The 15,886-nt window shown below is 47.8% G+C and overlaps 2 protein-coding genes across 8 annotated transcripts; one reads left to right on the top strand and one right to left on the bottom strand.

Annotated features, from left to right (window-relative positions):
* The first annotated feature begins 88 nt into the window (after positions 1–88).
* On the top strand, positions 89–6,216 carry Ift20 (intraflagellar transport 20). 7 transcript variants are annotated; one of them, XM_026780534.1, is made up of 6 exons: positions 92–216; positions 2,098–2,128; positions 2,274–2,402; positions 3,465–3,550; positions 4,661–4,764; positions 5,733–6,216. In XM_026780534.1, the coding sequence occupies exons 3-6, from the start codon at positions 2,276–2,278 to the stop codon at positions 5,845–5,847; spliced, it is 432 nt and encodes a 143-aa protein (XP_026636335.1). In that variant the 5' UTR covers positions 92–216; positions 2,098–2,128; positions 2,274–2,275; the 3' UTR covers positions 5,848–6,216. The 7 variants fall into 7 exon arrangements, with proteins under 7 accessions (XP_026636337.1, XP_026636335.1, XP_026636336.1 ...); XM_026780535.1 differs by having other exon boundaries at positions 2,095–2,128; XM_026780533.1 differs by having other exon boundaries at positions 1,898–2,128; positions 5,733–6,215.
* On the bottom strand, positions 5,951–13,557 carry Tmem97 (transmembrane protein 97). The gene is made up of 3 exons (XM_005349439.3): positions 13,315–13,557; positions 7,524–7,668; positions 5,951–6,583 (listed from the first exon to the last, which is right to left on the bottom strand). Exons 1-3 carry the CDS (start codon positions 13,438–13,440, stop codon positions 6,324–6,326), a joined length of 531 nt encoding a protein of 176 aa, XP_005349496.1. The 5' UTR covers positions 13,441–13,557; the 3' UTR covers positions 5,951–6,323.
* Between the last annotated feature and the right edge of the window lie 2,329 nt (positions 13,558–15,886).

Below are 15,886 nucleotides of genomic sequence, written 5' to 3'. Positions count from 1 at the left end.
CTTCCGACGGCTTCCGGCGCAAAGGCTTCTGGGTCTCGTGGGCCGTTATTGCTCCTCTCAGATTGCCTCTATTTCCCAGCAGGCACTGCGGGCTGGGCGGATGCGAGTGGTTCTGGTGTCAGGGGGTGACGTGTGGCTACCAGGTCCTGTATCCGTGGCAGCGGCCGGTTGCGGTTATCGTCTGGGCCGTAGCGTGCCGCCGCGACGGGTCGGCAGGTATGTCGTGATTTGAGGTCGGGGGACCTGGTGGACTTGGGACTTGAGGGCGTGGTGACCCCGCGCTGAGGGTTGGCAGGCCCAGGCCGATAGCGGTGGTTTAGAGAGAGCCGGTTTACACCCAGCTCAGCCCTAGAGCGCGGCTCCCTGCCATCTCCGCGGGAAACCGAGGCTCGGACAGTGCAGGAGGATAGCGTAGTAAAGACCGCCACGTCCTTTGCCAGTCGTTCCTGACTGTGCCCGTGCCTTCTCCGCACCCCACAGCCGCAGCTGTTCATAGTGCTTGCGGAGCCCGTCACCGCCCTCATGCTTAGGAACCTCAACCCCAGGTCCCTGGTACATTTGGTAGAAGCTGGGGGCGAGGCGGGGTTCTGTTAGTCCGCTGCTCACCATTTCCCTGCAATTCGCTTTCTTACCCATCTCATTCAACTGTCCTTTCCAGCCACACATTCGGTCCACCCCACATTCATGGCCATCACGCTCGCCTCTTTTCCCTCATCTCCAGTTTGCTGCTTCAAGAGATCTGTTACTAAATTCTGTAGACTCAGAAACCATCGCAGCTCCGAACTCGCCTTCAGCTTCAAGTCTTTTCTTCTGTTAAGCCTACCGTTTCCAGTTTCCACATACATTCATTCTGCAAACATTAACAGAGTGCCACTTACCTGCAGGCAGCCTGCTTAGATGCTAGGCTCTCAGCGAAGAATCTGGTAGCTGCTGTTCCTCTTCCCTCCCGTAGGCCAAGGCAGTGATCTTTGCTAATCTGATCGATGAGCACTGCTAGCTGTTACCGTTATAGAAAGCCAAATTCAGGGCTGGAGCTTCTCAGCATCCAGCTCTAGCCAGTCTAGCCGTTGCTCCCTCTTGTCGTTGATACCACAGCCTTTGTGTCAAATTCTAGCTTCAGGATCTTCCCATGTGCTTTCCCCTCTGCCCTGAATGCCTCTCTTCCACCTTCTCATAGAAGATTTTTTGGGACACGTTTAGTTAGGTTTCATATCTTTTTTTTTTTTTTTCTGAAGGCTTTTGTTGACCGCCCTCTGCCCTGTGAGTGCCAGGCTCTTGCAGCGGCGTGGTCTTATCACAGTTTGTGCTTGTTTGCCTGCTGTGTCTGACTAGAGACACTGTGTTCACTCTGTCCTTGGAGCAGGGATTCCAGTTTTTTGAAGAAATGCTTGCAAACGGAAGTTTAGATAGGTGTGTGCACCCTCATATTACACGGACTTTTCTGTAGCTCCTGGCTCAGTTAATCCCTGGTAGCTCTTAAGTGCTCAACTGTTTGTCCAAATAGAACAGCACAAGAAGACAATTTGGTTTTGAGACAGGGCCTCATGTAGCACAGGATAGCCTGGGACTTGGTTTGTAGCCCAGGTTGGTCCTAAATTTGTGTTGGGGTCCTCTGGCACAACTCTGGGGTCAGAGTCATCTATGACTATAGCTGGCTTTTAGCACTTTAATTTTTTTAAACTCACTCAGATTTTTTCTTTTTTCATTTCAGTGCATGCATTTGAAAAGCCTTTTGGGGTGCACAAGTGGGGATTTCTAACTATGCTTATGGCTCACAGCTTAGGCCAGATGCACCCAAGTGAGCTGCTGTTTTTACTTTTTTGTTGGCTTAGTGATAGTTCTGTAAAATCACTTAATGCAATATAGTTTTTCAGGTTCCATGGCTGTTTTCCTCCAGCTAAACTGTGCTGCTCCAGGGCAGGCACCATGTTGCGTTCATCTTCACACCCAGCATCTAGCAGTGCTGGCATGTAGTAGGCACTCAAGAAATGTATGTTGAATGAACGATGCCTGTGACAAGCAACTGGACTTTATTCTTTCCTGACCCTTGCTCCTATGACATACCTCCTGACTGCCACTGTCACCCCTTCAAAGCAGAGCTTCTCTAGGGAGCCTGGAAGGGAAACAGGTGAGGCTGGGCGGTGGAGGCAGAGGGAACGGGGAGCGTGAGGCGGGCTTGCTGTTGGTATTGGGGACTGGAGTGGGCTGAAGTCGAGCCTGGATTTCCTTGGGTGTCTGGGCTGAAATTCAGGTTGGGGCTGATTTCTTTGCAGCCATGGCCAAGGACATCTTGGGGGAAGCAGGGCTGCACTTTGATGAACTGAACAAGCTTCGGGTGTTGGACCCAGAGGTTACCCAGCAGACCATAGAGCTCAAGGAAGAGTGTAAGGATTTTGTGGACAGTGAGTATCACTTGGAGACACAGTGCTTTGAGCAAATTCACTACCCCACCTTGACTAGCGCTCTTAGGTCTGCCAGAACGGATTGAGCCTAGTCTCTGGACTCCCATGTGTACCCAACCTTCTCTACTTGCCCTCTTGTGTCGCCATGGAGTCCCACATTTAGTCCCCACAACGCTAAATGGACTGGGGGAAGGGGTGGGTGTTTTTTAGATGAATAACCTTAAAATTCTTGATAGAGAATTATGACTTGGAGGTGGGAAATAAATTATATATTCTGATTTGATTTCTTGGTAGAATAGTCTTGGTGGCAGGATCTGTGTTATTTGGAGTTAGAGGTGGTAACTGAAGTCTCCAGGAGCAGCTCAGCACAGTGGTGACCTTTGGGCTACAGATCCCCAGAAGGCTTTCTTTCCTAACTCCTAAGCCAGCTCAGTGCCAATGGAAAAAGCCAGATTAAGCTGGAGAAAGGGAATTTTCTTTCATTTTTTTTTTTGAGGGTCTCACTCTGTATGTTATGTTGTATGTTGGCCTCAAACTTAGGATTCTCCTAACTCAGCCACCCTAGTGCTAGGGTTCCAGACCTGTGTCACATACTCAGCTGAAGCAAGAGATGTATGGGCCATGGTGTTGTGGCAGGTTGCTTGGTGTCTGTTCCCGGTTTAGGGGTTGCCGTATGCTGTGACCCACTTCTCTGGCCTATTTTCATAAAATAAAACAGGGCTCCAACATACCAAGAGCATTGAAAAGAGTGACTAGGAAATGGGGCACCTAAATGATGTGCGCTTTTTACCAGCTGTGGTTAGAGGTGGGGATCCCCACACCACCTTCTACTGGAACTTTGGCCAGTCCAAAGGCTGTGCTTGTGTCCTTAGAATCCGTTCTGGGGCTTATGCTCCAAGTCTAACTCTGATATTGGTCCCTCTTCTCTATGGTAGACCAGATGGTGGGAGGCTCAGGTTAGTAGGTACCAGGCTGCAGTTACACAGATTAGAAGGGGCAGTTGGCTTTGCCTCTCTACTTCAGAGAAATGCTAATGAGAATGTTTTGTGCTTTCCCTCAAAGAAATTGGCCAGTTTCAGAAAATAGTTGGTGGTCTAATTGAGCTTGTGGATCAGCTCGCAAAAGAAGCGGAGAACGAGAAGATGAAGGTAAGATCAGCAGTTGGCCTTGGCCAGGAACCCTGTGGCCTTGTCTTTATTATAGGGATGGTAGGCTCATTTATTTAACACAGGTATTTAATAATCAATAGATGCTGGCCTAGTTAACGTGGTGAGCTTATACCAGTATTTTCTTTCTTCTTTTATGCACATTGGCTATTTGTCGGCATGTTTGTCTGTGTGAGGGCGTCGGATCCCCTGGAACTGTTGTGAGCTGCCATGTGGGGTGCTGGGAATCAAACCAGTGTCCTCTGGAAGAGCAGTCAGTGCTCTTATAACCACTGACCCATTTCTCTAGCCCCCAGTATTTTTTTTAAACTTATTTCATGTGAACGAATGTTTGTCTGCATGGATTTCTGTGCACACATATGTGCACGTCTAGAGACCAGAAGGTATCAGATCCTCTGAAACTGGAATTAGAAATGTTTGGTTGTGAGTTGCTTTATGAGTGCTGGTAATTGAACCTAGACCCTCTGCAGACACAGCTAGTGCTTAATGGAGCCACCTCTCCAGTCCCCAGATTTTTAGATTGATTTATGTGCATGACTATTTTGCTTACTTGCATGTATGTGCACCACGTATGTGCCTGGTATCCTTGTTCTCAGAGAGGGTGTTGGATTCCACAGGACTGAAGTTATAGATATTTGTGAGCTGCCATGTAGGTGCTTGCAGCACTGAACCTGGCTCCTCTCCACGAGCAACCAGTGCTCTTAACCACTGAGTCCTTTCCAGCTTGGCCAGTACACACTTGTTACTCCTTTTGATCTTCATGGTAGTACTGGTGGGTGTTTTTACCCTCCTTTTACACATGAAGAGGTGAAAGACTGTAGGGTACAGATGGCTCGGTAAAAGGCGATCAGTTAAAAGTGATACCTCCCAATGGGCCACTGCATACACTTGGGCAAGCCAGACCACTTTTTTTTTTTTTTTTTTTTTTGCCATTTTTCACCAAGCCCTTTGGGATCAGTGGGTTAATAGTCTTGACTAGCCATTAAAACCATGGGGCTCTTCTCTCTTTTCCCCTCCCAAGTGGCTTTTCTCTTTTGAAGAACTTAGATGAGTTTAAACCATACCTTCTTTAAGGGCCATGATGTTTCTTAGGCCATTGGTGCTCGGAACTTGCTGAAATCCATAGCAAAACAGAGAGAAGCCCAACAGCAGCAACTGCAAGCCCTAATAGCAGAGAAGAAAATGCAGCTAGAAAGGTAAGCAGCCATGCTAAGCCAGTACTCAACTGCAGATTCTCATTTTCCTACTCCATCACTTTGTCTTTATGCATCATTTCCCAGGTAGAGCACCTCACTGGGTATCCTGGAGATTTTTAAAAATAAATTTGATTAAGTGGGGACTTAGTTAATTCCAGATGGCTTCCCAGTCTGAGCACTGGTTCCTGTAACAAGGGCTGAGGCCACCTCCTGTGCCTTCCCTAGGGATGGAGGTTTCTCCTGGGTGGCTCTAAGTAGGGCTTTGCTTATTTCACACTCTTGCCCTGGCTTCATAGCTAACCATTTCTTGCAACTATCTAAAGCTCTATATTCTCAATTATCTTGTTTTTATTTCCTTCTTTTCAGGGCTTCTAACAATTTTGTTTTTCAGGTATCGGGTTGAATATGAAGCTTTGTGTAAAGTAGAAGCAGAACAAAATGAATTTATTGACCAATTTATTTTTCAGAAATGAACTGAAATTTTCATTATTTATAGCAGGAAAGCAAAAAAAGCACCCAAAACAAACAGAAAAACCTCTGTACCATTCCAGTGACTTGACTGATGACCAAGTATGTCATGGCAGTGTACAAGGAGGCAGTACTGCCATCTGGGCCCCTCTGGGGCAGCTGCTCCAGTGCTCAGCTGTTGCTAGTGGCAGAGGCAGCACAGGGCCTCACCTCTTGCATTCTCAGCACAAATTAAACTTTGATCCACCTTTTTTTTAAATTCAAAAAGCTCTCAGTGAAAAGCAATAAATACCATTAGCAAATGGCGTGGTCTTTTCTGATGCTCTGTTACCAGCCCCTCTGAGAACTCAGTGTTCTAACCCCCATTCACACAACAAACCAGGCAGTCAGTGATCAGCAGCTACCTTTATTTGGACCAGACACACAAGTCAGACAGTAATAACCACAGCAATATGGTAAAAGAGCACTTGTTAGCACCCACCAATTTTCATTTCTCCTAGGAGAGCCAGTGGAACAGCAGACACACTTATCCCAGTCTGGACAAGATGGGAAGGACAAAGCTATCTGGTGGCACTGAGTCACCAGAGCTGGGAAGTACAAGGACTAGCAGGATAACTTGAAGACGGGGCTACCTTCCACTGTAAACCATTTCTGGCTTAGACTCGTGAGGCGGAGGTACAGGCAAAAAAAAAAACAAAAAAAACAAAAACAAAACAGGTAGTTTTTCATGGATGTTAAAGAGACAATTTGTGACATTAAGGTGGCCTAAACACCCAGTGCTCATTGGTTGACAAGTGATCAGCTATAGAGGTAGTTAGGATCTAGTCAGGTGTATGCTAACTGGCTTGTTTGCCCGTTGTTTAGCAATGATGTGGCAGAACTTTGGCACCATTTTGCTGGTCCCTCCCCCTGCTGATGGCCTGCTCAGCCCTTGGGAGGTGAGGGCCTGACATGGTTCTTGCCACTATCTTGTTCTTGTGTACACTGCTGCTTGTTTCAAATGCTGCTGAAACATGGGTTCCGAGCAGTTTTTCTTGTATTGTCCAGAAGGCAACTGTGCTGTGGGATCTCCACCACCAGGCTAGTGTCTGTTATTTCTTCTTTCTTTTCTCCTCGTTCTTGTAGTAAGGGTTCCGCAGCATGAACAGGAGGAGTATAATGGGGATTATTAAGTAGGGGACATAGACACCTATGAGGGTCAGTCGTTCACGGAAATTCTCAGGTCTTACTCCTTTGAAAGCAACAGCTTTGGAGAAATCCTCAAGTAGAAATGTATAGAGGATTGGAATTAATGTCGTTATGGTATGAACTGCATAGATGATGGCAGGGATTCGGATCCATCGGCAGCTTCCTGAAGCAGAGGAAGAAAAAGGACAATTAGGTTAAAAGTCATGTCTGGTGACGTCCAGGGTGTCTGGGACATGCTCTGCCCCTTCCCTGCTTGTCTGGTCCCTCTCAGCTCAATGGTTCTGCCTCCTCTTGATGGACAGTCAGACTGCACACATGAAAAACTAGATGTGTTATACCACTCAACAGGCAAGCTTATGTGACAGCTAGGACCCAACCGAGGAAATGGGAGCAGCAAAGCAGCTTGGCCAGTCTGGTCTAGAACGCAGCACCCATAAAGGATCCACATGGGCAAGAGGGCACAGCTGGATCCTGTGCCTACAGGGTCCCAGTGGGAAATAAACTTCCCTACTCAATGAGCTTAGTTTCCAAGGATGGCCACGGCTACTTCATAACGGCACTAGTTATATGTTGGCATGTAGACTTTAAATTTATATATACATTGTTTTGCCTGCATTCACGCTGTGTACAGTGTCCCCCAGAGGCCAGAGAGGGTGTTGGCTCTTTTGGAACTGGAGTTACAGATGGTTTTATATTGCTGGAAACCAAACCCAGGTCCTTTTGAAGAGCAACCAGTGTTCTTAACTGCTGGCCCATCTTTCCAGCCCCAAGAAAAAATTTTAAATGAGAAGTTAAGCTCTTCAGGGATTGGCTTGATGCTTCCAGCTTCTAAGGCAATATGCTATCCTAAGTGGAAGATAAGTCCACAGATAAAAAAACTGTGTGTGTGGTGGGTTAAAGGGAACAAGCTTATGCTTGGCCTCAGGCTTCACATCATGGGGGATCCCTAGATAACCGAGGCAGCCCAGTTTACAGGACATCAGCTGAGCCCATTTAATGTTCCCTGTAACATCTATGCTAGCAGACACCAGATCCTTGAAGCTACTGGGGTTTGCTCCTCCAAGACATTTCGGAGCAAAACTAAGATTTCCCACACTACCAACCTTTGAAGAAGGCATATGCTGCAATGGGGAAGAAAGGCAGCTGGAACACAAGCTCACAAAACACGAAGGACTTGAACCACACTGGGGGGTCTTGCATCAGAGGGTCTTTGAACTCCTTAGAGTACCACCGCAACAGATTGCTGAACTGGAAAAGACAGGATCCCGATGAGTACTAACACGTGGCGTGGCCGGAAGAAGTTGAGTGGCTCCAGTGCACCAAGGCCCTCACTGTGCAGCCCTGGTGCAGCACTGACAGACACACCTGGCTCTGATGACATCCAGACCAGTGGCTCTCAACCGTCCTAATGCTCTGACACGTTTTAATAGAGTTCCTCATGCTGTAGTGACCTCCAATCATAAAATCAGTTCATTGCTACTTCATAACTATAATTTTGCTTCTGATATAAATTGTTATGTAAACATGTGGTATGCAGGATATCTGATATTCAACCCCTGTGAAAGAGTCCTTTGACCCCCAAAGGGGTCATGACCCACAGGTTGAGAAACACTGGCCTAGATGGTCTTAATAAAAACCTTAGTCGTGATTCAAATGTTACCTTCTTTGCAGAGTAAGCTTTCCTGGGCTCTTCAATCTCGTCTTAGTGCTACTGTGCATTTGTCCCTAACTGCACTAGTACACACTAGCTGCATCACTGGGGAGCTACAGTAACTGCCACCTAGGACCATTCTGCTCACATCTGTTGATAAGGAAATGGAAACCCATCCTGACAATACAACCAGACGTCTAGAGTCCTCAAATGTAGACGGCAATTGAATTTTCTTGGGGAGTGTTGAGGGTAGAAGGGAAGTAAATTTAACCTCTGTGGAGACATAGATATTTCAATCCTAATGTTACAAATACATCTGTTTTCATTCACTGGCTTCAATTTTTTTTTTAGACCAGCTGGGCATTGGTGGAATTACACCAGAGTACACAGCATCATGGTTGTGGTGAGGCCTGAGTCAGCAGTAGGGGTCTAGCTCCAGCCTCACACTTGTAATCAACCTAACAGACCAAAGTATGCAGCTCCATGCTGACTGGCTACAGGCAGTAGGCGATGGGAACCTGCAGCTGCCCACTCTGGCCTGTCAAACTTAACATCCTAAAGCAAGGTCAGCTACATGGTCTAAGGCTAACTCGGGCTACATGAGATCTTGCCTCAAAAATGAAATGACAAAAAACAGCCTGGAAATAACACTAACGTATCTCAAAGCCAAGTAAGTGTCAAGATATGATGCTAAAGGTGACTCCGGGGTGTTGATCTTACGATGGAAAATTTAGGGAGATTTTTTGGTGTTAATTTCCAACAAAAGATAAAGGCTGTTGGGTGTGGTGGCACTTAGCAGCACTTGGGAAGTAGAGGCAGGACAGAGTTCAAGGCTAGCCTAGTTGGAGGCTAGGTCTGGCCTACAGACCTATCTCAAAAACAAAGAAAAATCCAAGTAACAGCAAAGACAGGCTGGCTACTGTGAAATGGAGGCCTTGTTACCATGAGCTTTTAAGCAAGCACCCAGAAACACTATTGTGTTGGGGTCACAGGCATCAGAGCACACAGATGCGAAACTGGATTCTTGGCAATACCCTTTGCATGCCCTGAGCACTCTTTAAGGCAGTAAGTTAGGGACAGGAAAGGTTAAGTCAGCTTCTCTCGGGTCTCTATTTCCTAACCTGTAAATTGAGCAAGTCAGGCTAAATGTTTTTGCCCCTCATTGCATTTTTTTGTTTTTTGAAAACAGGTCTCTTGTAACTGAAACTGGCCTTGAACTCCTGATCCTCCGCTTCCCAGGTGTTGGGGTTAGAGATGTGCACCACCACACACAACTTCACATTATAACTACTTATTTAGCAAGATTTATTTCAGAGTGAAGTACTGGCAGGCATTTCTGCCCGTTTGAATGCCGCTGTAAACAACTGAGCTGAGGGTGGCCTACTCCGCAGGTCCAGACGATGTGCGGTACTGCAGAGCTGAAAGGCTGCAGGGTAAGATCAGCAAAGCTGGCTGCCCCGCTCCCAGGCAGCTGGAGCCCAGAGGGGCTACCATCTACCTACCGGATGCCAGCACAGCCTGGCTCCAGCACACGATTTCTCCATCTTTGTGTTCAGATGCAGTGAATTCACATACAACAGCGGTGAACACGGATGAAGACCTGTGTGCTTGGTCCATAGCCAAAGATGTTCCAGTTTAACACTACCAAATCTAAGCACGCAATTGCTCAATATCATTTAAGCCCTGCACTCCAAGGTTTAAAAGAAAAAACTTTCCATTTACACCACACCTACCTGGAACTGGTCTGCTACAGAATCCTGCAGAACCTCAATTAGGATCAGGACCGACTGCTTTTAGATCTATGGGCTCACATGGTTTTCTTATTTTAGCAGGATTGGTTCACTCAGTTGCAAGAGATACTACAAAATGGTTCCTTTCCTTTCTGTTTGAACCCAAGCTTATCTTTAAGCTCAGCCCAGGTGATTTGATTCAAACAACAAAGTTTAGTTTGCAAAACTCAGCCCAGTCACTGAGGCCTTCCACCTTTTTGGGGAAAAACCCTAGATACGTTTTAGCTTCTTATAAATGGTCTTTTTGTGAGTGGAAATTTGGGCTTTGCTGTTTGTTTTACAGTCTTGCTATGTAGCCTAGGTTGGCCTTCAACCCAGTGAGTGATCCTTGTCTCATAGCCTTCTGAGTACCACCAAACCGGTTCTAAATTCAGGGATCATTCAAGACAATCTGTGACTTGACTTAAATCCCCAGATTATTATTTTCTCCATGGAGAAGCAACAAAATCACTCCCCATCCAAATGAAACAAGAGGGAGGAGGGGACAGTGTTGCAGGCAGGGTGTTCCAGGTTTATGCCTTTAATACCACAGTTTTTGGTCAAGACATTAAAAAGGCAGGGCCAGCAAGATGGTTCTGTGGGTAAAGTGCTTGGTGCACAAGCCTGATGACCTAATTCCCTATCCAGAACTCCTGTAAAGATGGAGGTGACAACTGACCCTACTAATTGTCCTGTGACCTCCACACAGGCATTGCAGCACAATAATAATGAATAAAATTTCAAAAAAGGCAAAAAGGGGACAGAGATAAAGGGCTAGACCGGAAACCCAGCACTGTGTGCATGCTAGACCATGGCCAATGCTACATCCTGAGCTTGAAAGCTGATCGGGCACGGTGACAATAAAACTAGAATTAAGTATTTGGGAAGCAGAGGAGGGAACCTGAGTTCGAGGCCAGCCAGGTCTAGATACTGAGTTACAGGACAGCTAGAGCACACAGTGAGACCCTATCTCAAAAACAAACAAATGTTGAACTGATGGTCTGTATGATGCTAGTCAACTTGTAGTTATTTGGAGAGTGGTAAGCAGGATGCGGACCAGCAGTCAGGAAAGACACCAGAAACGGTGAGGGAAGCAGAGGCAGCTGTAAGTAGTGAGACCCCATCTCCTAAGGCCCATCACTCGGGTGGAACGGTTCATGCCTGGAAACCCTGTACAGCTGAGATGGTGAATGTTTGGGTCTGAGGCTATCCTGGGCTAGCATGAGTCCCCTCATCCCTTACTTTCTTTTTGTTTTTCAAGACACTTCTGTGTAGCCCTGGCCGTCCTGGAACTCTATCTGTAGACCAAGCTGGTCTTGAACTTCCTGAATGCTGGGATTAAAGGCATATTGTCAACCACCTGTTGAGACCCTTTTTCAAAATTACCAAAATACAAAAAACAAGGGTTGGCTTCAAAGTTACAGAGAAACCCTGCCTCAAAAAACAACAACAAAACCATCCAAAATGCTAACTAACAGCTGGTGCCGTTCTGATGGCCTCTTTAGGGTTTCAGGCCCCTTGGTGGCAGGAGACCAATGGCACTCAAAGGTATAATGTCCTTATCCATGTCCAACAGGAGGACATGGATGTAGTATTCAAAGGAATCTTCCTGGGTTAGACGGTGGGTCTTCAATGTATCACAGGTGACCTTATAAAAGCCAGAGGGAGATGTGAATACCTCTGACGTGGCAATATGATGGACGGCCTGCAAAGACTGACGTGAAAGGGATGCAGCTCAGTGGGTAGACTGTGTGGCAGGCCTGGGTCTAGGTGTGATTCTCAGCTCTATAAAACAAGCCACGAGACATTGGCAACTACCACAAAGCTGCAAGCAGCAAGGAACATAGTCCTCCTTACAGCCCCGGGACCTACCATTTTAAATTCCTAACTTCCAAACAGCCTGAGAATAAATGTAGGGTAAAGTAAGCCACTGCATTTTTGACAATGTGTGAGAGCAGTGATACAAAATGTTTTAACTTGTATACACACATAACACACACTGTGTTTTAGTGCTGGGATTTGAATTTAGGGCCTCATGCATGCTGTTTTTTTTTTTTTTAAACCAAGGAGCCACATGTTAATCCTACAATTTATCTTTGCGTTTACTATCTAACCTATTATTGCAAAGCTGTGGTGGCTCGCGGTACCCTAGTTACAGGCCTCTTGCAGTGTACTCAATGAACTGTTATTTTAAGGAAAAAAAGTTGGAGCCATAGAGCCCTAAACATGCCAAGATACTCAGCCAGTTCTTGGAAAAACCAAGTGTTCTTGCCACATACTATCTAGAGTTTCCCATGGAAAAGAAGGTTAAAGGTCTTCCTAGTTATGTGGTTCCACAAACAAACCAAAAGGAGACTTAAGGGAGTGGGGAGTGACATTGCTGACTGTGTCACTCCTAACCTCCTTTGTGGGTGGCACTCTTCCGGTGACGGAAGCGACAGTCTCCCCCTCCTCAGAAGGCACAAGATACATGCAATTTTGCAGACACCATTGAGAACTCCTGGATTTCAAAATTAAGAACTGCCCTGCAAAGAAGACAACATTTAAAAAGCATTTCAGAGGCAGTTCTTGTTTCTTTTTTTTCTAGTCAGCTTTTCTTTGAGTGGCCCTGGCTGTCCTTGGAATCCGCTCTGTAGACCAGGCTGGCCTCGAACTAAAATCAATCCCCCTGCCTCTGCCTCCCAAATGCTGGGATTAAAGCCACCACAGCCCAGCAGTTCAAATCTTTAGGTGAATAAGTCAGTCCTGTCTAGCTCTACCCGTAGTTTGGAGAAGCATGCAGACATTCCCTGGAAGGTTATAGATTCAGATAAAGTGGGGTCAAAGAATGCAGCTCCCTTCAAATCCAATTCAAACAGTGTACGCACCTGCAGCTAGATCCAGACCCAAGAGTGATGTATGACCTACCACACAGCACTAACCAAAGGCTAAACCCTTTAGGCAAGCTCGATCCTACTGGGGCTTTTTCTTTGAGGTTACGTTGGAGTTTTAAAGGCCATCCACAAGCCGGGCGGTGGTGGCGCACGCCTTTAATCCCAGCACTTGGGAGGCAGAGGCAGGCGGATCTTTGTGAGTTCGAGACCAGCCTGGTCTACAAGAGCTAGTTCCAGGACAGGCTCCAAAGCCACAGAGAAACCCTGTCTTGAAAAACCAAAAAAAACAAAAAAAAAAACAAATAAAGGCCATCCACACAACTTTAACCAAGTCCAACAGCTGACAGACATTGATTCACCCAGGCCACTTCCCTCAGCCACCTGCCGGAGGTGGAACTAAGCGAAACACACCCCGAGGACAAAGGGTTTGCAAAGGTTTGGGGAGTAAATGTAGCTTGAACCCAGGACCTCTTGAGTGCCAGGGATGCTCCTGAGAGGAATAAAGCGTTGGTCTTTGGCTTGTTAGACTCAGCTTGGGCTCAAGTCAGGCACCGAGCCGACGGGAACCGCGACAGCACGTGGGGGACCCCTGAGCCCTCACCTCCTGCGGGTACAGTTCGGCCGGGAGCACCGCCTGCAGGTCGATGAACAGCGTGATGGGGATGTGCGAGAGAAAGTAGAGGCCCAGCAGCCACTCGACGCAGCGCCTGGCGGCCACGGCCCCCATATTCGTCCTGTCGGTTAAGACGCAGCTGACACGCCTGCACCGGGAGCCCGCGACGTGGGAAGAAACCTGGCGCCCGCGCTGTGGGCCGCGCTGACCGCCCCCGACCTACGCAAGCCGCGCCAATTGGCCGAGAAGACACAGGCGCGGCGCGCGAGTGGGCGGTCGCCCACGGGCTCCGCCCCTTACCTACCCGGGCAGTATTTTGAGCGACGGCCCACCAATAGTTCCCATTGGCTGTTGGGAGCGCCGCGCGACGGGGCGGGGCTCGAGCAGTCCACGTCGGCGGGCTCGCGTGCACGGGGTGGTGCTCCGTGCGTTGGGGTCCCTCGTGAGGCGTTGCTTTCATTATCTGCGTTCTGTTCCGGACCCGGACTTGTGGCCTGTGGCGCCGCAGTGACGGTGCCGGAGCTCCGCGAACCTCGCCTTCGTGCGGGCTCCAAAAATTACTGTCCAGCCCAGAAATAACGATGTTATATCCTGGGGCCTGCTAGGCTCTGGACAAGATGGGGGCTGCCATTCGTTGAGAAGAGGGGGCACAGGAAGTGGGTTCAAAGGAAATTAATTCAGTTTGGGCTTGCAGACACTTCACAAGGATCGGACTTGGCAGTTGCTAAATGGAAGCGCTCTTGCCTAGCGCTCAAGAAGTCTGGGTTCTGTCACCTGAAACAGACCCCCACTAAAGGGCTGGGCATGGGCGTACCTCAGTGAGGTCTAGGCCACCCTGGGATAGTCTCAAGCCAAAACATAGAAACAGATCTTGAGCAGGCTGCAGCATCTGGACCAACACACCTAACAGGAAGTTGGATGAACCTGGTGACTAGATCTGTAAGACAGCATTTCGAAGCGGTGGAAGGTTAGAGAGCTAGAGAGCGAAGTGCATTAAGATATCTTACAGATGGGGCTGGAGAGATGGCTCAGTGGTTAAGAGCATTGCCTGCTCTTCCAAAGGTCCTGAGTTCAATTCCCAGCAACCACATGGTTGGCTCACAACCATCTGGAATGAGGTCTGGTGCCCTCTTCTGGCCTTCAGAGTATTGTATACATAATAAATAAATATTAAGGGGGCTGAGAGATGGCTCAGAGGTTAAGAGCACTGCCTGCTCTTCCAAAGGTCCTGAGTTCAATTCCCAGCTCACAACCATCTGTAATGAGACCTGGTGCCCTCTTCTGGCCTGCAGACAGAATACTGTATACTTAATAAATAAATATTTAAAAAAAATAAATATTAAAAAAAAGATATCTTACAGAAGCTCCAACCTCAGGGGGTGGGGGGTCAAGAGAGAAAACAAGAGAGTGGAGAATCCTTGTCTCAAAACAAAAAGCCAAAAAACAGAAAAGAAATCCCACAGAGAAAGAAGTATAGTTAGGGAAGTGCAAAGATTAGGGTTAGCCAAAGTTAGCCAAGATTAGGGTGTGCTCGAAGGAATCAATGTCCTTGACCCGGAGACCCGAGTCTCTTAGGCCGTTTCCTGCAGTGTGGGGTCTGCTCAGGAAAAGGATGTTGGAGCATCAGGGAGGGGATGGTTAGGAAGATAAAGGTGATCCGAAGAAGCTGGATCAAGAGTGGTTGAAGCGATCGAGTGTGGGACCCCAGGAGGACAGGGAGAGACGAGCCCTGGACGGGAAGAAAGTAGAGAGGTAAATGGCGGAGGCCCTGCTGAGAATGTCAGTGCCCCAGGAGGTTGGGATGTTCTGCCTTCAAGATGGCCTGGCTGTAGTGCTTTAGAGGGAAGGGCTTTGGAGCCGTGCCAGTAACAGGAAGGTGGGTGAGGGTGGAGATGTGGCCTTGGGGAGCAGGAAGGCTGGTGAGCTGGCTTCAAGGAATGGGAAAATGAACAGCCTGGGCTGTGGGGGAAGTAAGCCCTAGACTAAGCCTGGTGCCAGCTTCTGAGGTGACTGCTGAGGGTGTGGACAGTGAGGAGGGGTGGGAGGAAAAACAGCAGCAGACATCTGAGTAGATGACCATTGCACCTTTTAGAGGTGCTCCCAGGTAATTTTTCTAAAACAAAACACGACAAAAGGAACCTTAGGCTGCTGAGGAGAGTCTGTGTGAAGTTAAGGCTTTCGAGAAAAGCTATTCCTGTCCTCAGCTCAGGCCTCCAGGTCTATGTGAATAGCTTCCCTTCTCTCCAAACCATTCATGTGTGTGTGAAGAGGGCCCAACGCCTCGTAAGGAAAGAGACTCTGTTTGTCCAGAAGTAACAAGGCAAGAGCTGCACCTGCCTCCAGCCCCAGACTCTTAAAACTAGCGGGAATGGTGTTTAGTTCAGACCTTCCCCCGGTTCCTTCTTCACAAGGTTTGTAGTCCTTTCCAGACCAGGGCCCAGGAAAGGCCTGGCCAGGCTGGAGAGATGGCTCAGCAGTTAAGAGCACTGGCTGTTCCATAGGACCTGGGTTCAATTCCCAGCAACCACATGGTGGCTAAGAACCATCTGTAATGAGATCT

The sequence above is a fragment of the Microtus ochrogaster genome, chromosome 7, assembly GCF_000317375.1.
Source record: "Microtus ochrogaster isolate Prairie Vole_2 chromosome 7, MicOch1.0, whole genome shotgun sequence".
NCBI lineage: Eukaryota > Metazoa > Chordata > Mammalia > Rodentia > Cricetidae > Microtus > Microtus ochrogaster.
Note: the sequence above shows the minus strand (reverse complement) of the source record. Positions and strands in the feature narration are given on the sequence as shown.

Excerpts from the sequence above, each read along its gene's own strand:
- Tmem97 (XM_005349439.3), bottom strand. The coding sequence starts at position 13,440 with ATGGGGGCCGTGGCCGCCAGGCGCTGCGTCGAGTGGCTGCTGGGCCTC. Across the intron at positions 7,669-13,314 it reads CCGAACTGTACCCGCAGGAG|TTCAGCAATCTGTTGCGGTG; the intron begins GTGAGGGCTCAG and ends TGTCTTTTCCAG. Across the intron at positions 6,584-7,523 it reads AGCATATGCCTTCTTCAAAG|GAAGCTGCCGATGGATCCGA; the intron begins GTTGGTAGTGTG and ends CCTCTGCTTCAG.
- Ift20 (XM_026780533.1), top strand. The coding sequence starts at position 2,056 with ATGACATACCTCCTGACTGCCACTGTCACCCCTTCAAAGCAGAGCTTC. Across the intron at positions 2,403-3,464 it reads GTGTAAGGATTTTGTGGACA|AAATTGGCCAGTTTCAGAAA; the intron begins GTGAGTATCACT and ends TTTCCCTCAAAG. Across the intron at positions 4,765-5,732 it reads AAGAAAATGCAGCTAGAAAG|GAGAGCCAGTGGAACAGCAG; the intron begins GTAAGCAGCCAT and ends CATTTCTCCTAG.